General features: G+C 40.3%; 1 protein-coding gene across 6 annotated transcripts in view; it reads right to left on the bottom strand.

Moving 5' to 3' along the window:
* The window catches only part of PPP2R2B (protein phosphatase 2 regulatory subunit Bbeta), a 394,552-nt gene that overhangs the window by 222,953 nt on the left and 147,570 nt on the right, over positions 1 to 24,029 (bottom strand). Inside the window, exon 2 of one of the 6 annotated variants that reach the window (XM_074313730.2) lies at positions 16,530 to 16,617. The exons of the other annotated variants lie outside the window; for them this stretch is intronic. Coding sequence (XP_074169831.1) covers positions 16,530 to 16,566 — 37 coding nt within the window. The 5' untranslated portion in view covers positions 16,567 to 16,617. The remainder of the gene's footprint in view (positions 1 to 16,529; positions 16,618 to 24,029) is intronic. 6 annotated transcript variants of the gene reach the window in all.

Below are 24,029 nucleotides of genomic sequence, written 5' to 3' on the forward strand. Positions count from 1 at the left end.
GGCTACGTGTATAATATCACACATTCTAATTAACCGATGGTATCTTATGTATATCAGCTTTAATATTGATTGTCTCCAAGGTCATCAGGCGACTTGCTACCATACGATCATTTCAGGAAGCCATTGAGTGATTGCATCGCATGCTCTTTGCGAACTAGATCAGAAAGGCACATCCATGCTCACTGTTGTACTTCTGTTAATACCTGAGCGCCAACTACTTAAACCATCTCCAGATACTTCCAGCAGATACTTCCCAGGCTGCTTTTGTATCTTCATTTCCAGCAGTATCATTTCTGAAATTTCCACATTAGTTCACCACTTGAAAATGCTTTCACTGCCAATGTATCAAGCTCATCATCAAACACCTTATACGTCTAGCACGTGGGGCTTTGAGTGTGCACGTTCTAGAGAGGGATTTTCATCTACATTCCTAAGTAGCAGGGAGATGTTGCGGGGCTCCTTTTCCTCTCGTGGAATGTTTCCTAACTAGCTAATAATTTCATTGTCATCTTTAAGCCTTTTGCTAGTCACAGCGCGAGTCCATGCAAGGATCTCAGTAAACCAAGTTCCTAGGCTGCCTTCAAACAGAACCTCTCTGTACCAAATTCCCCTAGCCTGTTTGAACACTGGCAATGTATGCGTAAACAGGGCATTTTCCACCTGGACTTTGCCTTCGGTGTGACAAGGCAGTATCTAACTTCAGGGCATTCAGTGGTTGTGGAAGCTGGAACCTCACTTACTGTGGGAACGACATGTTGAAACAGTATGTCCGTTCTCCCAGGCATGTTCATCTTAAGCTCTGGTGAATGAGAAGTAATGAGATGAATCACGGAGTCTCTGTCAGGAAAGCTGTGTCTGTCTGTCTGTCTCTTTCTCACGTCCTCTCTCTCTCTTCCCCCGCCACTTCCTCTCCATAGCAGTACAGCTGACATCAAACATTTATTAATATCGAGCCCCTTGTCTCCTAACAATCAATAGTCGATGTGCAAAGAACCAAATACCGCAGGGAAATTAGAGATGACTCATTGCATCAATCAGTTTACCTTTTTAAGATTAAGAAGCGACTGCCATTTCTACATATATATATCCCAGGGTTTTAGCTAATGTGGCTTTAAAATAGCCCGGGTGAAATTCTCTTACTTTCTCTCCGGTTACATTCATCCATTGTCTAATGAGAATATGTAATTTATGGTACCTAGAATTTTTAAAAGGCTACTTTTTATACATGGTAAATTACTTGTCTTCTAATAATAGAAATAGCTAACATTTACTGAGGGCATGCGAGGAACTAGGCAAGGTCTTAGGTGTTTTACATACATAATCCATTTCGTTCTCATAATAACTCTATGGAGATAAGTCCCATTATTATTATTCATATTTCATATGGATGAGGACACTGACATTTTGTTAGGATGGGTGGTTGGACTAAGGTTTTAACTAATTAGTGACAGAGCTAGAATTTAGAATTAGTCTATCTGCATCAAGAGCCAAACGTCTTAACCACTGTTTTACATGCCTTTCTTAGTGAATTGAATTATTTCGAACCATTTTCATTTTGGTTTAGTTATAAATATTTCACGTGTGTCAACTCACCTACCATCCTTATTATTCAGGTTTTATTCACTAGTGATGCTCAGGCCGCTAATTGGCGCTATGAGTAATACTGTTTTTTTCCCACATGAAAAGTCGTGAAACTTTATGATTTTTCAGAAAGGCCAAACTCTTTAGTCTACTATGCTCCAAAATGGGACTTCAGAAATCAGGATAAAAGATCTCAATTTGCCCATTTGTAGTTACTACACTCTAGCAGAAAAATATTTAATGACTAAGAACAATTCAATTTAGTATATTATTTTTTCATATATTATATCTGGCAAGAAGAGAACAAAATGCTCCTTCAAGAACACGTCAAGAAACACAGAAAAGTGTAAAATGCAGCCAAGTCCAACTGGCATCTCAGAGGCTGATTTCCCAGGCTACCATTGCATGAGGCAGCATTGAGCAGATGGCCGTGCCTGGGCCCCACCCTCACGAGATAGGTTGACTTCTAAAAACGTTCATCTTTGCTTTGTCAACTGTCCACTCTGAGCCTGGGGCAGAATGACTACTGCTTCACAATCCTCCTTTTCCTTGAGTCTCCAAGACTTAGAGAATTAGAACACCGCACAAAACCTTAAAATTCAGCTTCTTCCAGCCCTCCTAGTTGATAGATGGAGAAAAAGAGGTCCAGAAAGGTGGCAGGCTGGCAAAGCCTGGGCAGACCCACGTCCCGGTGCAAGTCTCACACATCGTCTACCACCCATGCTCCTTCGCCAGCTTAACCAGATAACCAGTAGAGGACCCATCATTTGTGAGTTAGGCTGACAGAAAATCCCCTTCTCTTAATGGTGTTAACCAGAAACTGCTTTATTGTAAGAAAAACAGATGCTGCTAATTCAACATCAAAGATATCCTATATATTACGTTAATTATAGCCTAACGATCTAGGTGGGAATCCCAACACCACCAATTGGAAGCTGTGTGACCTTAGGGAAGTTACAACACCTTCCTAAGCCTGGGTAAGAAGGTGATAATCAGAACAGGAAACTCTCTGGGTTGTTTGTGATGTATAAATGCAACCCTTCATATGTAATACTCAATATGTTTAACCCATCGTAAACACTCGAGAACTATTATTATCATTATTTCATTATTTTGCCAAATTGTGACTGAGAATTCACTATTAGGTCTACAAGTAACTCTGCCCACTACTCCCTGCCCATTCATATCTGCCAACAGACCCACCGCAGTCGATATACCACTTGCTAAATTTTTGAATGGATGAAAAAAATCTAATTCACCTCCCCACCCACTTGGAGTATAAACTCCTGTGAAAGCACTTACAATGTATACTTCAGCTGTGACCCAAGGCTTTTCACAGGGAAATGTCTCTGGCTAATGTGATAAGAGAGGCCCATCCATAACAATATGGTAGTGATGCACTGGCAAGTATCTTATACATGAGCATTTTGTCACGATTATAGTATCAGGATCCATGGCAAGAATTGCATTTATTTTCTGACTTCCTTTGTTTAAGGTGTTGAGTCAGAATGAGAGAGGACACTTCCAAATTCCAGCTAACTGGACTCTACTTATGTTTTGTAAAGTTGAGTTGACCCTGTTCAACAACGAGAAAAGTGCTGTCTGCCTTTCTTTCCTGAGATGAATCCTTTAGAGATGGCTGCTCTCCCATTTTTTGGACTCTTTTCAGGGAGGCAGACACCTGGAAGGGTCTGTGGTTTTGCCTAAGGAGTGACAGATCTCTGTCTTTTGCAAAACACAAACATTTGTGGAACTCGGAGAACTGTTCCTTGTAGAGACAAGTCATGGCCAAAGGTCACAGAGATAGCTGCAGACACAGATGTAGTATTAGGACATTTTCATTAGCCTCTGGTTAGATCTTTATTATCTAATTGGTGAAACTGACTTTTTGATAATTTTCAGTCATTTAGCTTGCTTCTGCATCAAAGATATCAGGAGACCATGTTCCTCTGATGTTCACAAGGCCTCAGACTACAGCTCCTGTCCATTCAGCCAGCCAGCCAGCCAGCCAGCCAGCTATCCATCCATCCATCCATCCATCCATCCATCCATCCAATAAATATGTATTGAAAACTTAGTATTAGGTACAGTGACAACAAATAGCATCAATAATAATGGTAAATGGTTCCTGGAGGAGTTTATAATTTAGAAGCAAATAAAATCCATATGATAAATATAATATGTTAGAAAGTCATGTAGGGGATGGGAAAACGATGTGTCTATCAAGTGTCTCAGTGAAGTACAAGGACAGGACTGTCCAGTAGAAATAAAATGTGAGCCACATACATAATTTACAATTTTCTAGTAGCCACATTAAAAAGTAAGAAAATCTTTTATTTTATATTTTATTGAACCCAATATATCCAAAATATCATTTTACATTTTCTTTTTTTGGACTAAGTCTTTGAAGTCTGGTGTATATTGATATCTGGGGCATGTTTGCTCCATAACACCATGCCCTATCCTGCAGTAAAATGTCTTTCTCAGTATTTTATGAGCCCCTGGTGAGAAGGTGCTGTGTTCGTATCCCTAAAAATGAGCCCAGCAGACACCCATACTGGTCTCATAGTCTTTACCTGTTGAATAAATATATGCAAGAAAAATAAAAATAGCCACCCACCACTTGCCAGACCCCGTGCTGGTGCTTTGCAGACACTCTTCTCTAACACTTATAATCAACTCGTGAGGAGCCACTAACATCTGTTTTATAGGAGAGGAAGCTAAAGCATAGATAATGATTTCCCAAGATCACAGACCTAGGAGGGAGGGAGGAGGGCAACAGACAACAGGAAGGAGAACACACAGAGGGAGGGATAAGGGGAGACTAGACACAACGGTGAGCCATGGCCTCGAGCTAAGGTGGATGTGGGAACAGGGCCCAGGGTATGTGAAGAGTCTGCCCTCAGAGTGAGTCCTATCCCCACAGAGAGGGAGAGTGAGTGTGAGTGTGTGTGTGTGTGATAATAACATACTTATAACTAACCAGATTGTTTAACAAATCTTAAACAATTCCTTCTATAATTTCCCTTGGATCCCCATTCTGTCTCTCTTGATATGGTTTCCTAGAAACAAGAAACCAAAACACATTACTAGTTTCCAAAGACAAAGGACATTTTGGGACGTAAGAATCAGAGAAACTGTCAGAGGAAGCATTTAGAGGTTTAGCCAAATCTTCCTCATTCGACCTTCATCAACATTTTTGGAAAATGGATATTTATCCTCCCTGTGAAAAGACCGTCTCCCAAGACTGTCCCTTCCGCTCTGACAGGTTGAACAGCCGAAGACTGTCCACACATAGATCTCCAGTTTCCCTCCTCCATAACTTCTAATTAGTTAGGAGCCGGCTCTAATCACGGTCTACACAATACTCTCCCCTTCAGACAGATATCACACGCTTCATCTCTTTGATGTCGGGGGGGGGGGGGGGGCAGAAAAGCAAATATTACTTCTGCAGTATCCCCTAAAAAGCACAGATTCAAATCGAGTCCTAAAATGTAGATGCAATTTCTGACGAAATTAAAATTCATGTATCTGTGTCAGCTGGGAAGTATAGAAACTAGAGCTTGTCCCTATAAAATTTAGTATTTTCTCATTTTTACTACAGCTTAAGGAAAAGAATGATTAAATCTGCTGACCATTGCTACACAGTCATGAGCAACGTGGAGAGCCAGGATTCCATTAAAACTAAGTCTGCATGAGTTCATTCTGTTTCTATGAGTCTGTATTTGTTTTGTTTGTACTAGACAGTGCAGCGATCACAGCGTAATATAATATTCTATGCCAACTATACTTTGTAAAAAAAAGTCTGCAAACCAGAGCGATAAAACATGATATAAAATTCCAATTTGCTGAGTTCTTCCCTGTGTTTGGCCAGCCACTAACTAGCCCCCAACACCGGCAGCGGGAAGGGGGTCAGGGGGGAGAAGAAAGAGAATAAAATGCAAATAGTGTCATCGTTTCTGCAACTTTATTCACCTTTCTTTCCAAATGTTTATTCTTGCTTCCTTAGAGTATCAGGAAGAACGTGTTCTAGCACAATTGTTCTGAGCCGTTGCCAGGAAGTCAAGTTTATCTTTAGCATCATCTCTGGGCAAACAGCACAGACAGAGGAAAATGATGTTTGGGGCCAAATGTTGAAAACTTGAGTCTTGTGTAGCCTGAACTCAAAGAGCAAAGAGCTAAAATGAAAAGCTGATAATGTTACTGTTTTTCTGTATGGGGATTTCTATTTAGAGGAGAGGTGGGAGTGGAAAGAGGATGGGTTTCAAGTACCAACAGCTTCAGGTTCAAACTTAGCTTTGATCAATTGCTGCCTGATTGAGTGCCCTTGGAAAAACTGAATTCAACAAGTATTTAATTGAATAACTCCTCAGTGCCAGGCACTTTGCCCGCACAGAGCTTATGCTAATAAGTTAGTCACCTCCCTGAATCTATTTTTATATCTAAAAGAAAAATATACATTAATATTTGCAGGGCTCTTAAAATAAATGAGATAACCTATGTAAAACGATAAAGCTCAGTGCCTTGCACATAGTCGTTTTTCATGAATCTTAGTTTCTTTTGTCTTTAGAATAACCAAATAATTTCTCCTTTGAGTTACCTTGTGATTTAAAAGTACAGCTTTAGTACATAACTAAAAATAAAACCAATAGACGGCTCCATACATCTAGACATTTCCCAAATACCCCAAGATTTTTTGGGTGGTCCACCAACACTGACAAGCAGATACTAAAATGCCGTCTCAGATACCACCATTTTAAATAGTCCTACTTTGACTCCAACAAGGTTTTATGCAACGGAAATATAAATTGCTTTTCTTGTCAACTACCAGTAGGCATGGTATATGAGTATGTGGCATAAATATCAGAGTGATACATGATACTGAAGTATTACAACTGCTCATTTAAAATTGTCTATTGATTGCCTGTAATGTGTGAGACACTGTGATGGGATTAGTAATGAAACAAATGTGTCCCTGATCTGGGGAACTTACTCTCTACTGGGGAAGATGTAATGTCTGCCCTCAGAGAGGCCACAACCAGGAGAAGAAACAAGACAAACATGCATTAAACAATAGTGGTCAATACACTATTGTATAAGTATTAAATTATGAAGGAAAGTTTCTAATACAGGGATTCAGAAGAGATGGCATAGTCGAAGACGCCTCTGAAGGCTAGCGAGGACTATTGAAGGGCTTCTCTTCTCCCTGCACACAGAGGTTAAATGCGCCAAAACTCAAAGTATTAGGTAGCTGTAAGAATGCCAGCTCTTTCTTAATGCATATAAAATCCTCCCTCAACTCCTCAATTACTCACTAGTACAAACTCTAGCTGTGTTCCCATTTATCTAAAAGGCAGCATTTAACTACTCCTGGGTAAAAGGTAATGGTTTAGATATCATTGTAGCATCCAACTGAGTCTGCTGAAAGAAAGAAAGAGAGGGAGAGAGGGAGGGAGGGAGGGAGGGAGGGAGGGAGGGAGGGAGGGAGGGAGGGAGGGAAAGAAAGAGAGAAAGAGAGAAAGAAAGAAAAGGAAGAAGAAAAGCCCAGGTTAAATGCACTCTGCATTTTCTTCATTGTGAGAATCCCCCAAACTTTCCTATGGGCAAGACATAATCACAGGCAGCTAGCTGGTGCAGCCCCTCCTACTAGCCAGAAATGGAATCAAGTCAGTTTAGGGAAGAGGACTGAGGTTAGAAAGCTTTTAAAATTCTTGACCTATCTGGAGCAGACAAGCTTCAGAAGTGAGTCCTCTGAGACAGGGCTCCATCCCTATTCTCCAGGCACATCTTTCTGGAGCCAGACCAACAACACTCGGCATGGGATACAATATCCTTCCCTTAAAGCACTGCACATTCACGCCTCGGTTATGTTCTGCACATCTGTTCACTTGCTTCAGTCTTTTAGATTAGAAATGCTTGATCAGACATTGAGGGATGAACTTCGTGGCAAACTATGATCGCTCTGAAATTGTATGGCCCCTTGAATGTTTATGGCTTTCTTAGCACTTTTCCCCACTGTGGGGAATAGCCTTAGCTTTCATCAAATTTTCCAAGGGCTTTATGAGGCCTCCAAAAGTTCAAGAATGTGTATTTGAAATCGACTAGGGTTAACTTTCTATTTACATCATTTCCAAATGGCTACATTCCAACAGTAACTCAAAGAAAAAAAAGACACAGTTGAAAAAAATATTTCGGTGTTTGTTATCTGCTAGTAATAATCGAGTACTAACTTTTGTAAGGTTTGGCTCCTAGACTCTCAATTAGTCAATTAGATTAAAATAATTTTAATGCAGATTTTTTTTTCCTGCCCTAATGTTTAAAAATTATCCAGGTGTCAGATTCTATGAATGACCAACTTGGGTCTTGATTCCATCATTTTTATTAGCTATCTAATGACACTTGGTAGTCTACTGAGTACTATATTAGGAAAAGTACATAAACCCAAGTTACTTTGGGTCTTCCAATCAATTTGCTTTATCAATAAGGGAAATTATGAAACTGCCCCGCCCTCTCTTCCCCCAGCAGTAATAGACTACAGGAGTTTAGGTTTCAAATTAGTTAGGTTTCAAAGTATTTCCAATGAATTCAGGTCCTATTTTATACATTCCCAAATGGGCACTGTAAGAGATTGGACTAGGATCAGAAAAGTCACTGGTGTTCTCACACAAGAGAAAAAGGTACAGGTTAGAAGATATAATCTCATTGCCCATTTTGGCCACATTCTATAATTTGGAGGTGGTACTGCTTGTTTCACCTTTTTGACAGAGTTATCATGACCACGAAATAACGATTTCAAACATACATCAAAATTTTCCAAACTGCCAGACAGATAAAAGGTTATCTTTGAAGTTTCCTAGCCTCCATGGATCTTTGCTCCTTCTCTATACATGCAGGACCCCCAGCAAGGTGTCACATTTCATCTTTGAGTCCTCATTTCAGCAATAGCCAACCGCTTATCCGGAAATCCAGAAACCACAGGCAGGGCAGAAGGCCTGCATGCCTAGCTCCATCCTATGTAACTTAATTTTTGGAAGCAAATTTCAGATGCTATTCACAAAGCACCCTGGACACTGAAAACATGCCAATTCCATTACAAACAAGAGCTTAACAAAGCCAGCTGGGTTTCGCACCCCCACTTCGTTTCAACATTTTGCATCTATCGCTCATGACAAAGTCTTCACAGAACTTGCACATACCTTACTCCATCTTTCTTTCATTAATAACTTGTGAGATGGGCAGAGTACACTTTCTTCCATCTTTCACTTGACTGAATTTTTACCTTTAGCCTACGCAATGATCTGAGGTTAGGACAACATTCATACTCAACAAGTCCCTTGCCCTAAAGCCCTTTAGATTTCAGACAACTTAGAATATTATTCTGAATCCTTACTATGGCTTACAAAGTCCCATGAGCTCTGACCTCTGCCACCTCTACAGACGCATCCCATGCCACTCTCTCTTACGTTTACCAACCTTCAGCCATACTCATTTTCTTTTGATGTCTTCAACATGGCACAAACCTCAGGGCTCTTGTACATGCTATTTCCTCTATTTAATCTATTCTTTCCACAATTCTCATTTTCATCCTTTGTCTCTCAGTTTATGTCAACTCAACTGAGATTATCCAAAGCCATTCCACTATGGTTATGCAATATCTCAGCCTCTCATCTGTTTACATCCCAGCATCATTTAGGATTATTTCATTTACTAGCTTTTGTTTTGTTTTCACATATCGCCTCCACAAACTTGTAAGCTCTATGAGGATAGGCACTGTGTGGAGTCAGCTCACGATGACAACTCCGGTGTGTAGGCCACAGCCAATGCTGATATAGTCAGGTGTTCAACTACCATATAGTGGGCACTTGGCAGATACTTATTTAGTAAAAGAAATAAGCAATTTGAGTGTGTACACTCAAGTTTGTTTCCCATGTGCATCTATTAAAACAGCAATGTTGATGACTTGTTTTTAAAAGATTTCTCCAGCAAGTGTAAAGCTAAAAAAATATGTGTATGCATAGACACATACTTATAGATATTGTTATATGTAATCATGTGTCTCTACAACATTAAGCATGAGTTCTTACTGATGTCTCCTACTCTAATTCATCACCACATGGATCATTCTAACCTCACGCTCTTGCTTACCTATAAATCACCACTCAAATAGTCAGAAACGACTGTAAACTTCTAAAAGGCAGTATCAGTGCTTCATTCACTGCTGTATCCCACATATAGTGCTTGGCACATATAATGCACATGTTAAGCTTACCCAAGAATTTAAATTCTGGAAGGGACTACAGATAAATTTGCAAATGTTACCAAATATGGATCTCAAAGACTAAAATCACAACAGTTTATTAGGGCAACAGTACAAGAGGGTGCCCTAACAAAGGTCTGATTTAACCGTGTTTATTCAATTCTGTGAAGGGAAAATGACAGTAATACATCTAAGCCACGCAAAAAGGATCCAGGCTTCCCTGAAAAGGATTCAAGTGGCATCGAATGGTTTGTTTCTCCACAGCAATTTACATTTATTAAAATAGATAATAGGCATAATCATTGTCAAAATAGAGCTTCCACCCTGTACAATGTCTTAATATATTCTCGCAGTTTCTGACAAACAGGCACAAAGCCGTGGCAGATTAGACTCTAAGTGGGGGATCACTCTAATAGCACAGCAGAAAAACCAATCTCACGTTTCTGGGAAGAAAAATAAGGCCTGAGAGCAGCCTTTGAAGGCAAAGGGTAAAGCACAAAGGGAAAGGTGGTAAAGTGACGCATCGACTGGAAGGGGAACCGGGCTGAACGTGACACTGTGCATTAATGATGCTAATTTATGTCACGGTAAGTGTGTGTGCATGACACAGAGGAAATTTGAAGAGGTCTCTATTATACCACAGAGGAGCTCATCTTGAATCTCTTGGAAGGGTACGTGCTTTATATAGGAATTGCCTCACAGGGGTATATGTTATGTCAACTCTGTGTCAGTTTCCTACGAACAAATCACTGGTCTCCTTAAATCTATTCTGGATTGTTCCCAGTCTGTTCTTTACACTGCAGCCAGAATAATCTTTTTGGAAAACAAATTTGGTCGCTGCTCCCATCTCCCCCACATTTGAACATTTTAACAGTTTTCCTTTACTCCTAGGATAAAAAGCAATAAAGGCCTCATATACCCTCAAGGCTCTGCAAGATGTGGCTTCTGTCTAATGCCCATGCCATGGGAACTCAAGCCACACGGGTCACCTTTTACTTCTCTCCACACACACTCTCTCTACTGCTACCACTATAGGCTCCTGGTACATACTGGGCCCATCTCTCTGCCTGGGTCAACTTCCCATTTCCTCCTACAACGGCGTCATGATTTAGCCCCATCACCCCTTCACCAGGGAAGCTTACCCTGTCCAGGTCCAATCCTCTCATTGCATAGTCCCGACAGCACCACAAACTCTTCCTTTCCAGTGTTTGTCACAGTTACAATTGTACTTAATCTTTGTTATTCTCTGATGAATAGTATTTTCCCAGAGGGCCTTGTTACTCCATTCCTGGCACCTAACCCCATGCCTGGCACACAGCAAGCACCCAATATATAGCTATTGACTAAATGAAGAAAAATGACCACACCATCCACCCATATTATTGTCAAGGCTTTTCTGAACATTAAAATGCTTTGGATTCTGAGGACTATGTCATTTCATACCAGAAATTTGATTGGTCAGCCTTGTGATGAGTATAAGAACTATCAGTGCTAGGCATTAGCACTTTCCAAAGAAACAGGAAGTCTCTTTTAGCATACGGGTCATTAACACATTGAAATGGATATTATGTGGAAGGGGACATGAAAAAACCTACCTAGAAGAAGTCAGCTATGGTGGTGATCACCTACTAGACCGAATACTTAAGGTCACTGTTATCAAATAATTTTACTTTATCTTACAATATCCCCAAATGCTACTATTGGATTCCAAGCTCTCATCATTGTGCCTGGATTTCATTCAACAAATATTTACTGGGCATATTTATTACATGCCAGGAACTATGTTGGGCCCTGGGATACATGCTCGAGACACGAGGCACTTACCATCAAGTGGAGGAGACAGCTAACACAGATTGTTAGCCATTTCAGACCAGTGAATTTCAGAAATGTTTGATTAGTGCAGAGAAGGAAAGAAACCATGTTCTAGGTGAGCGAGATCATGCTCATCATTTCAGCATGAACTTAAGTGGAACTATCAGGATAATCTGTATCATTATTGCTCTGTGGTACCAAATAGATCACAGTGTTTTCACTTGATGAAGTCTGAAAGGATTTTATGTTCTAATGTCATGGTCTCCCATAGCGATTTAAATGTATTCACTTCCTTAAAGACTAGGCGACACACAGGTATAGCTTTCCTCAGGAGTTACTATAATCCCTCAAAATCTCTATTGCCAGTTTTGGTGTACCCCAAAGGATCAAAGTGACTTGGTCCCTAGATGCATATCTCAATAGAGCATCTGTTTCATGCCAAGAGATTTTTCATTTGGTTTTAGGGATAAGTAATGCAAGGAGTACTTAGCGGTACTGAACATCTTAAAGACATCCGAGGAGAGAGTGTCAATTTATTAAAGATTAAGTCAAGACTCACTTGATACCCCTTAGAAATCTTAAGGCCTAGAACACTGTTTGGAGCACAACTGGCCCCCAATAATTATGTTAAATATTTGATGAATGAATGACGATACTTCATGAAAATTAGCCAGTTGAAGCATAGGAGTGGAGTGGAAAGAGAAAAATTAAAATCGAAGTGGTTTGCTTATCAAGAGGAAAAGCCACAGCGAACAGGGCACCAAGAACAGTATCCTCTTCATTGCTTTCTGATGAAGACCAGAGATTTAGGAGGGTTTGGTCAGGAAGCTGGGAGCATCTCAGGAACTGACAATGGCAGCCCCAAGGTGCCACAGCTCAAGACAAAAGCTCCAGCTTAGCATCTCCAATGGAGAACAATCAGCAGATGGATACATTCTTCTGTTTACATTCCTGAACAAATACACGAAGTATATCTTTGTTTTTATCCTAACAAATCATAGCTTGAGTATAGGTCATCAGTGACCATTAATACATGAAACTGTTTGCATTTCACTAGTACATCTGAATTACACAGTCTTGCCTTTCACACTAGCTAATCAAGCTTGCAAAGAGAATCCTCCCCCACCTCCCCACTTATCAGGCCTCAAGCGGGACTTAAACTAACAATTCACCTCTAGAATTGAACTATGATGCAGAAGAATTCATTATTTTAGTTCACTGTTGATCTCCCTATTGTCGAACCTGCCATTCCCGCTGTAGTGGCGATGTGCTCTCGGTGCCCAAAGAGTGTGCAACTGCCTCTCGCCCAACATTCTCAATCATTCTCGATGACTGCTAATTCACTGACCAGCAACACAAGCCTGCTTCTGTGATACGAGCAAAGACAGTCCTAAATTCACAACACAATGGCTGACCATAGTGCAGATAAATAGAAGAAGCATGTTGGGGACTGTCAGAAATATCGAGGTGACAGGAACCAAGTTTACTTGGTAAAAAAGTGGAGGCGGGATAGAGAAGATAGGTATGTACAGGTCAAGTGGGTAGTCCAGAATTTTAAACAGTCCATTTGGAGCTTTGAATTATCCCTATTAAAAGCCAAGATTCTTTAAATGAATTGGATAATTGCCAAGCCTCCATTACATTTTGTGCTGAGCCATCATGGAAGGGCAAGGAGTGATTAACAGAGATTAACGATCTCAAAAATGTTTCAGGGCTTTCTAACATAGCCATTGCCATGTGGGAGCAAATCCACGGTCCATCTCATCTAATGTTCTGTTGCTTCAAAAAAGCAACAGGGAATGCCACTGTTGACTACTGACGTGCTGAGGCCACAGAATTAGGAGTTGCTAACAAGGCCAGTAATGGCAGCCCATACATCGCTGAAACCATTTTTACTTTTATTCTAGGCTAGCTACTGAACACATGTCTCTTGCCTCAGCTCTCCATGCAGTGATAGTAGAGAGTGCCATACAATTTATAAAGCTCTTTCAAATGAGCTATCCCACTCATCTTTCTATCAGCCCTATGAAAACTTCAGATTATTAACGGTATAGTAATGGTGGGAAAATACAGGCTCTACAATCAACCTCTGTTTTCAAATCCTGGCTTTTCTACTTACTAGCAGGGTTGACCTTGAGCAAGTTACTTAGCCTTTCTAAACTTTGCTTTTCTCATCTGTAAAACAGAGATAATGGTACCTACCTCATAAGGTTATTGTAAAACTCTAATAGTAATTAATGCATGGAAAGGGCTCAGTATACTTAATACTCAGTAAATACTAACTGCTATTGTTTAGCTCTTTCTCTTCCTCCAAGACCACCACCACCCACCATGGCCACAATGTCTGCCCCCACCATTATCATCACCACCACTGTCCCCCTCCACAGGAAGATAAGGAAATTAAATCTCCAAGATGGACTTTTTCCTGAAGTCACCCATCTACTAAATAACAGAGGTAGGACTGAGCCATTATCTTCTGACCATACCATTCTGCCTACCTGGAACACTTTCATTCCTCTCCCATTTACCTGAATCATCTTCCTCATCCAGGTCTCAGCTTAGCCCTCTCCTTCAGGAGCCCTCAGATATTATCTCACAGTCCCCTGTACTTACCCCATCACAGAATGTCTCATACCATATTCTAATTGCCTGCTGGCCTGTCTGGGCCCCTCACTAGGCCATGAGTCCGTAAGGAAAGACAGCAGGTCTATGTTTTACACCTTTGCAACCCCAGTGCAGAGCACAGCAGCAGGCACATAGTAAGTGCCCAATAAATACTCAATAAATAAAAGGATAGATGGCAGACTCCTTTCATGCCAATCTGCTGCCACATATTAAAGTATTATTTCTCACTGGAGTACTTTTGGGAAATCAGATATAGTCATACATGGCCCCCTACTTTACATTGCTACTAAATAATCTTAACCTCATGTTGAAAACTCAAGGCAATCTTAACCAAATTCTAATGAATTCCATTTCTGGAGAAAGTAGCGTAACTTGTGAAAATAATGCCTTGAAGTGACACTTACATTATGGTAACAGACACTCAATTCATTTTATATCTCACACTTATTCACGAAGCTATGCACCGATGCTTACATAGTTACCAACCCCTTAGCGTTTTGCAAAGGACACCTTTGTACTTTGAAGGGATTTTTCAGAAACATTTGCACTTGATGAGGCGTGATGAAAACCAGGCATTTGTCCCTGTTAATTCTTTTGCACAAACAAGCTCTTAAAATTCTCTTTCTCACTTGCAACTTTTGTGGTTTTGGAAATTTTGAGTCCGACATGACATAGATGAGAAACACACGACCGACCAAATAACAAAAATCTTCAATCCTTACCCTCTCCCTCCCTCTTGGAGGAGGCACGGAGGGCACAGGAGATAGAAGTCAGAAGCTCCAGGGGAATCCATCCAAAGTCTACCTAGTCTCCCCTCATTAAAGTAGCCTCACTGAGGGCAAATCAAATAAAACTCAGACTCCCAATCAACAGCACATTAAAATGCATGAAAAATGTCCCTTGATTGGTAGAAATGAAAGAAAAGTATGTTGGGATTACAACAGATATAAACCCTTTTTAAAAATAGGTCAGATACAAAAACATAAAATTTTCCATATCAAGGAAAGAGCTGAACTCCACCTCATATTACAAACACCCCAAGGTATTCTTTAAAAACAAACCCTGCTCTCTTATATCATATATATATATATATATATATATATATATATATATATATATATATATATGTATATGTATGTGTGTGTATGTGTGTGTGTATGTATATGTGTATGTATGTATATATAGCACATTAAGAAACATAACCTGTATGGAATCTACATATGGGTGAAGCTGAGATTGCATAGTTCCTTTGGGATACCAATGTCTGACTCATGCTTATCCATAGGCTGACAGAGAATATTCATAAACATATACACATGTATTTACATAAATATATACATTTGGTCTTTGTTTTCCTTTAAGTCTTTGACCACCTTTTAAGTTTCATTTCCATATGATCTAATATCTCTTAGGAAATGCTTCTTTCCTCATTCCTTTTCTTAAAAGAAACTCTTCTGTTCTGAGCGTCTTAGTCTTTGAGCTGTCTCCGAGTTTTTATCTACCTGTTACAAGCCCCACCTCAAAGGAGAATCTCTGATGATTCTTTTTCTTAAATAAAAATATGCAGTTCTTTTGTACTCAGTTTTATTTTCCAGGGTCCCAAAATGCAGCGACATGTGTAGGCTAAAGCTAAATAAACAGCTCACCACACAGCTGCAAGAAATGAATTTTAAGAAGCTAGGAGAAATCATGTGACTTCATCCAAATCAGGTGGGACTACTTAAGGGTTATACTAAAAGGGCTTCCAAACATTTAATACAGGTTAGAAGTTACTGTTTTTCCAACATAGAGATTTCTAGATGTGCTTTCTAATTCAAAATTGCCCACTTAGTAAGACCTTTCAGTCCTCATTATACCCGAAGTAAGAAGCCCATATTGTCGCTTTCTTTGTCTCTGGACCCCCAACCCCTTTTCTTTGTCAAAGCCGTTAATATATCTGTCTGATCCACTACCTTATTCTATATACTTCTCTAGATCTACATAGCAGGGGCTGCTCTCGCCTAGCCTAATGTTTCTCACCTGGGAATTTTATAACCAGCCCTAGTTTTTCATTGCTGTGTACCAACATAGTCCACAAAAATGCATTCTTAGTTCTTAGAACAGAAAGTCTAACGATGCTTCCTAGCTACACCCTCTTTTTAAAATGTGAATTGATTGGGGTCCCACAGAATAACTTTTAAGCACTTAGAACTATTCAACACTCCCACATGGCTATTTTATTAAGTATAGTAGGTATAAATAATAATATTAATACCTTTGGTTCCATAGGTGCTTTCATCTGGATAATTCATGCTTCATTATTACTGTGCCACTAGTCTCTGTCTTGGGTTCTCCCTTGGCTCCTGTGACAAACACGGGGTTCAGATCCAGACTCCATCCAGGAGGTAGTGATGCTTCAACTTTGGTAACATACAGGTGCATTACACGCTCCCCAGGAACCCCTCTAGTTTCTTTGTGTGAGGCTGCTCCTGGCCCGTTAAAATCCAGGCTGATAAGGTGATATAGTCAAGTCTACAAAGCTTCTACGTGCTTCAGCGTCCTCAACTGGAAGTGGGCTGCCTTCCTTCTGGTTTTGGAGGGCAGAGGTTCTTAAAGTGCTGTCCTGGATGAGCAGCACCAGCAGAGGAAACTGCTGGAATGCAAACAGGCAGGCCCCCGCCCAGCCCTCTTAAATTAGAAGCTCTGGGGGGAGCCCAGCAATTTGTCTTTAACAAGCACTCCAGGTGATTCTCATACACATTACAGTCGAAAACAACTGTCATTGGGCATCTTAGGGAGTTTCGAGGAGGCTGGAGCGGTTAGGAGAGAGCTACCGGTATCTTCATGTAGTTATGGTGGGGCCATATGCATAGCACACTAAGTAAGTATCTGAGGTTCGGCTTCAGAGTGTCGGGCTGGGAGCAATGGATAAAACACGGACAGACTGCCCTCATACACAGAACAACTTTGAAGCAATTAGAACTAACCAGAAACAGAAGCAGGTCATTTCACTGATTAAAAGGGGCTCCCTTTCTCTGCAAGTGTTCAGAGGTGTAAGATTATACTATAGGAGAAATCTATGAATAAGACAATACAAAACAGTAGTTCTGAGACTAAAAATGCAAGATTTTTTTTTTTAAAAGTAGGCTTTAATAAGAAGCTTCAACACACCACTAATATAGAAAGAGAGGTTTATAATTAATCTGTTACCATTAATTTTTTAATAGCTCAAAGCTATTACCTTTAAAAACTATCCTACTGATGGTGCATAAAGTAGATAATGGATTTGAGTTTCCTAATGCTTTATTTCATATTCAGAAAAGGGCAGCAGTTGGCTCAGACTCTCACAAGACTTCACTTACTATTATTTGAGATTATTATTTAAAAGGGATCGATCACCACCAGCCAGAACTGATACTGACTGGCTCAAAGATTAAGGTTGGGGTGTTAACTTATTTCCCCTTTGTTTTATAATAAAAATAACTCTTTTGAAAGGGATGATTATGTTTTAGGACATACAGATAACTGTACTAATATTAATCAGAATACAGTCTAACATTACTTACTAGTTACCACATACTGCCATGTTTCCCCGAAAATAAGACCAGCTCTTATATTCATTTTACTCCAAAAGACGCATTAGGGTATATTTTCAGGGAATGTCCTATTTTTTCATGTACAACAACCTACATTTCTTCAAATACAGTCATGTCATCTTCTAGAACATCGTCAGAAGGTACTAAATGCGTCCGTCTGGCTGAGATCTTAACTGGGGCTTATTTTTGGGGTAGGTCTTTGTGGGGGCAGAGCCCCAGAAAGTAGTTTCCAGGCTCTCAGCCTCACATAGACAGGTGTTGGCTCAGGTAGTAAATGGCCATCAACTGTGATTGGATGGCCATTAGCTGTGGCTAGTTGGCCATCAGCTGTAACCAGTGAGCCATTGGCCACTAATATAACTGCTGTGGCTACGCTAGCAGAAGAGAGGAAAAAATGGGGGCTAGCAAGAAGATGGTGGCTGAGCTAGCAAGAGCGGATTGCAGTTGAGATGGCGGTTTGCGGACAGTGTGGATCCAGCCTCCAGTGAGACTATAGTGCCGCCAGCAAGAATATAGTGGTATGACTCCCCTATCTATGGCTCCGTGGGTGTTCCTTTTTGGCCTCACCATATCCTGCGTTCTTGTGTGGGGAGCGGGAGCAGAGACCCCACCTGGCACCCTGCACGACAGTCTTATTTTCGGGGAAACACGGTATGTACCGGGGACTGTCCTGAGCACCTCACATGCACTGTCATATTTAATACAGGCAGACCTCGGAGATATTGCAGGTTTGGTTCCAGACCACTGCAATAACGAGTTCCCTGCAATAAAGTATGTCATCATCTTTTTTTTTTAAATTTTATTTTATTAAATTTATTGGGGTGACAATTGTTAGTAAAATTACATAGATTTCAGGTGTACAATTCTGTATTACATCCTCTATAAATCCCATTGTGTCATCATCTTTTTGATGGTGGAGGGTCTTACCTTCAATTTTTAAAAAACATAACATCTGTGAGGCACAATAAAGAGAAGTGCAATAAAACCATGTATGCCTCCTGAACTCACAACAAACAACCTTAAGAAGTTAAGCATTGTTAGCCTCATTCTATAGAGGAGGCACCTGGGTTTTGAGAGGGTAAATCACTTGCCCAAGGTCACAGAACTAGCAAGTGATGGAGCCACGATACAAACCTAGCCACCTCCAGAGTCAGTGTTCTGAACCACTGATGTCAGGCATACATAGTTTTATTGCACTTTGCTTTATCACACTTTCCAGATGTTGCATTTCTGTTGTTGTTACTTTGTTTTTGTAAACAAACTGAAGGCAAGATCCTCCACCAGCAAAAGGATTATGATTCTTACTGAGCTTGTATGGAACCAAACCCACAATATCTCTGAGGTCTGCTTATATACTTTTTAGTATGACCCTGAACTCTGGGGATTTGGAGGTCGAAAGGATGTATGGTCCCGTGCAAATAATACTTATGACCATTTAAGGCTTCTAGAAATACTAAAAACAACCAAACAACCATTTACTGAATGTTCAATCTATGTCAGGTACTGAACTAACCACTGCACAACTACTGTCTCACTTAATACTCGCAATCACAGAAGGTGGTTACTATTACTGTGTTTCCCTGAAAATAAGACTGGGTCTTATATTCATTTTTGCTCCATTAGGGCTTATTATCAGGGGATGTCTCTTTTTTTTTTTTTTTTTTTCATGTACAACAATCTACATTTATTCAATTACAGTCATGTCATCTTCTTCTGGAACATCGTGATAAGGTACTAAATGCGCCCGTTTGGCTGAGATCTTAACTGGGGCTTGTTTTCGGGGTAGGTCTTATTTTCGGGTAAACACGGTATTGTCCCAATTTTATATACGGGCAATTACAGTTAGAGGATTTAAGTAATAAGTCTACCTTTTTAGTAAAGAACTTACTGCTCACATAATTAAATGGAAATGAAGCAAAAGATGTATGGAGTACATAAAAACCACTGAGTAAATGTAGCTTTCCTGTCTTTTCCATGTTTCCAGAGATAACAATGGTCTGTCTGCCCTGTTTTATTACTTGTTCCACATGACAGGGATTTGTGAGCTAGATATTTGGGTATGCAGTTGTGAAATGGAACTAAGTTCACTGGCTTTTCCACATCATTAAAGTCACCAACTCTTAGTTCTTTGAGGCTTGCACCACTGGCCAGGAAGTGTGGCCCCAAAGACCCTTCCATTTGGCAACAGTCACAACAAATGACCTTAGGAATGAGACACCTCACACCTGAATCCAATACTCAAAGGCTATAACACTGGCTTTTGAGAGGGTAAATAACTTGCCCAAGGCCACAGAACTCTACCCAAAGAACCTCATGCTCAGGATGTAGGGCAACACCTCGCTGAGAGAGTCAGCAAGAATGAACACTTCTTTTCCAAGACTGCACGATTTGATCTAGTTGAGAGTTCAATGAAAGTTGGTTGGTTTCGTATTCTAGTATCATGGGAAGAGGTCTATCCTAGGAATGGGTATCTCCGGACTTCAGTCTTGTCTCCACCACAAATGGCCCTTGTGATCACGGGCCAGTTGATTAACTCCACTGGACCTCAGTATCCTCGTTGAGGAAATGAAAAACAAAACTCATTCTCCAAATTTGTTGTGCATAGTAGATAAGAATAGTAACTACTTCGTGGAAATATAAAACCCTTTGACAAACATAAGATGGCATTACTATTTTACATAAGTAACTTCGTTGCTTACAACTTAGCCAAGTTGGTTTACTGACAACTTCAAAAGGCAAGAGGAAGGGGGATTATTTAACACTGACAATTATCATCTGTCACAAAGAGTTGCAGGTGGAACTATTTGCTCAGTTGTTTTGACAGTTAAGAGGGATTCATTGCCAATGGCCTTACTTCCCTAGAAGCCTGACAAAACCCCAGGTCAGTGATTGTCAGTATGAAATGGCCTGAGAAACCTTTCTGTACAAGCAAAAAGGAGTATCACCAAACTGCTATTTTACTAAGCAGGACAGAGACACTCTAGGTAGTGCAACAAAGGGGGCTCAATGTATTTTGCCAAAGACGCCATTGGGTTTCTATTCAGATTTCAAGGTACCAAGTTTTTCTCCTTTGCATGTACACATTAAAGAGTAGAATTTGGGAGATGAGTTGGGAGACTAGTGAATGGGGATAGTGTGACGGACATTTTTATGCAGAGAGAAAAAAGAATTTTCCACCTGGAGTTAAACTTGGAGAGATGAACAAATACAGTGTTTAGTACTAGTGACTGTTTTTACATCCTATTGGAAGGATTCAACCAAGAGATTCAAGAGCAAACCGTGTAAAAAATCAAGGAAACAATTTATGTGGTGCCTTTACATTTATCTTGGACTATGGTTTCCCCTCAAATTAATTAACAGATTAAAATGGCTTTGTGATGTGACACCATCATCACACTTTTCTTATTCTAGTTCTTAAAATACTTTGTAGGTCAACGCAAACAGGTATAACTAAAGATCATAAGTATAGATTTTTCCTTGGGCCTATATTTGGAAAGTTGTATTAATTCTCTCAAGGCACTAGTTGTGGGGCTATAAAAAGCTGATTCTTGATTAATCATTCAAACTCTGGCTCTGGATCGTCTTACCAAATTTATTTTCAGTATACCCAAAACAAAGGTTGTGGAGGTTGCTTAAATCAGGATCGGTGACTGCAACGGAAACCAAGGATTGATTCTCAAACATAAAACATGCCATACGTTCCAAAGCCAAGATCATCTCGTGAGTGGATAGTGGTATCTTCCTGCTTTCATTTCTCTTATAAAACATACTTATGCTGTGTCACTAAGTCACACTGCTATACACTCCACTTGACCAGCTGTCCCTATGTGCAGACTTCTACCAGTAGGTCTGGTTATCACGAATCCACTAATTGAACATCTTAAGACTGGCTTTGGCAAAACATGCCAGAAATTCCTTCAGGGTAATTAAAACCACCTTCTGTGTCAATAAACACAGACTGTGAGATCCTTCATGTGCAGAGGGGCTGTCTCTGACCCGTGGACTCTAGGACATTTTTAGTTAGATGGCTTTTCCATCACTGCAATTGATTTTCACTGACTCATCCAGATCCTTTCCCAGCCCCCCTTATGAAATGATTGGCTGAGGTCAGAGATATCATCTTATCTTTATTGTTTCAGCCAAGACACGAGGACCAAAGGGGCTCTGAAACGAACGAACGGTCAACCTCATTGCCAAAGCCCTTTCACCCAGACCTATAAGAGAGCTTGAAAGGGACTCTGGTTACAGAATTTGACATTTACTAGTGTCCACTTATCACTACTCATCCGGGTTTCAAACTGATTTTCATTTGAAAAGTTATGAATGTGACTTCAAAGTAAAAGGAAGAACTCAGGGGAACATTACTACACTGATATCCAGAGACGAGTTCTTTGCACATAGTAAATGCTCATGAATTATTTTTCACCATAATGATAGCATGTTTTTTTTTGTAAATAATGTACATACTTATTTTAAAACTGTCATACATTACAGAAAACATAAATAGTAAAAATTGCTTAAGATTCCACCAGCCTGAGATAACCATCATTAATATTTTGGTAGCCGTTCTTTTCATGGAATTCTTTATACACACAGAAGTCTGCAGAAGAGGAATCACACTATACATATACTTTTTACACTGGAACTGGCTACCTTTAATTTTTTAGTAGTCTTATTTATACGTACTTCTCCCCTCCCTCCATAATCAATGTTGATAATCTTTTACATATATTTTTATACTGATATTATCACATGACATAAATGAGGTTTCAATTGCTCAATCAATACTTGCTGAACAGTGAGAGTACAATGAAAGAACAAACATATAAACAATGACTGGATTAAAGAACAAATAATAGGCTATGCTTTTAATTAGCTGGCACAGTTTCCAAGTGATTGCAACAATAATATAGCACATCTTTTGACATCTCCCCTATATCTTTAAATTGTAGTAGGTGTAGGGGAACCTGGCCTGGCCACATTTAGAGGGATCTACAAGTTTAAACTCCCAAGTAAAGAGTATGCAACTGGCTGTGGTCCTAACTACAGAGACATTATCAATCAAATCAAGTCCAAAAACCACTTACTAAGTACCTGTGTGCCAAGTACTGCACTGTCCTCTGTAGGACAGACTAATGAAGCAAAAATGTGATGACTGCCTTCCACGAGTTTCTTTCTGGCTGTGGAGGTAATATGCAGGCCCACCTCTTTCTGGCTGGCTGACTGAATTTGGGCCTCAGTTTTCACATTGATGAAATGGGGATAATACCTATACCTCATTGGATTGTTGTTAGGATTAAAGCACTTGAGGAATTCAGGAAAAACTTTGTGGGAAAATGGGGATCTGACGCAGGCCTTGTAGGTACCAGGGAAGGTGAAACAGCACACCTGGGGCAGGAAGCAGGAATGGCCTGGGGTAGTGAGGACCCAGTACATGCCAGCCTGGTTGGTCTGAAAATCAGTGAGGAAAGACTCAGGAGATGAGGGGACCGGTAGGAAACATTAAGGTTTATAAACACAGGAGAAAACTGTGAACAGACCAATCTTCTTAAGGGGTCAAACAAAAGTAGGAAAATAAGTTTTGCCTTTCAGCGTGTGCCAGTGTCTAGATCAAGGCCATCCGTATGAGTGACTCAAAGGCAGCCTGCTTGTCAAGTAACTGGAAAAAGAAAAAAAACCTGGCCTGCACACCGGGCTCCAACCCAAGTTTGTAAGACTTATAGGAAAAATTCTGATCGGAAAATTTCCATCTCAAATTGTGCTGAGGAAGCTTAGGGACTGAGTAAGCACGTTGGCAGCAGAAGCGCAATGTGATAATCAGACAGCTTTTGCCGTTTTCACCACCGCGCACAGAGTTCTCCAGGTCCTGGGGAGACCTTAGCAAGTGTTTGATCTCTGAACCTGCAAAGGGTCAGAGAACCTGTAGGGAAATATATCTTGTTCACAAATAGAACTGCACCAAAGACTATCTCCCTATGTCCGATAAAATGACCAGAGGGTTCTGACTACACCAATCCCCCCTCACCCCCCCGACCCCGGCCCAGCTAATCCTACAGAACTGGAATGGAATTAGATACTTATCATTGCAAGAGGTGTTAGTTGCAAGCACTGAACTGTCCCAGTATGTTAGCTCAGGGTTCCATCTTCTCTCCTCTGTCACATCTTCTCCCTCTAAACTA

The sequence above is a fragment of the Rhinolophus sinicus genome, chromosome 5, assembly GCF_057876585.1.
Source record: "Rhinolophus sinicus isolate RSI-liver-muscle chromosome 5, RSI-T2T, whole genome shotgun sequence".
In the NCBI taxonomy this organism is placed as follows: domain Eukaryota; kingdom Metazoa; phylum Chordata; class Mammalia; order Chiroptera; family Rhinolophidae; genus Rhinolophus; species Rhinolophus sinicus.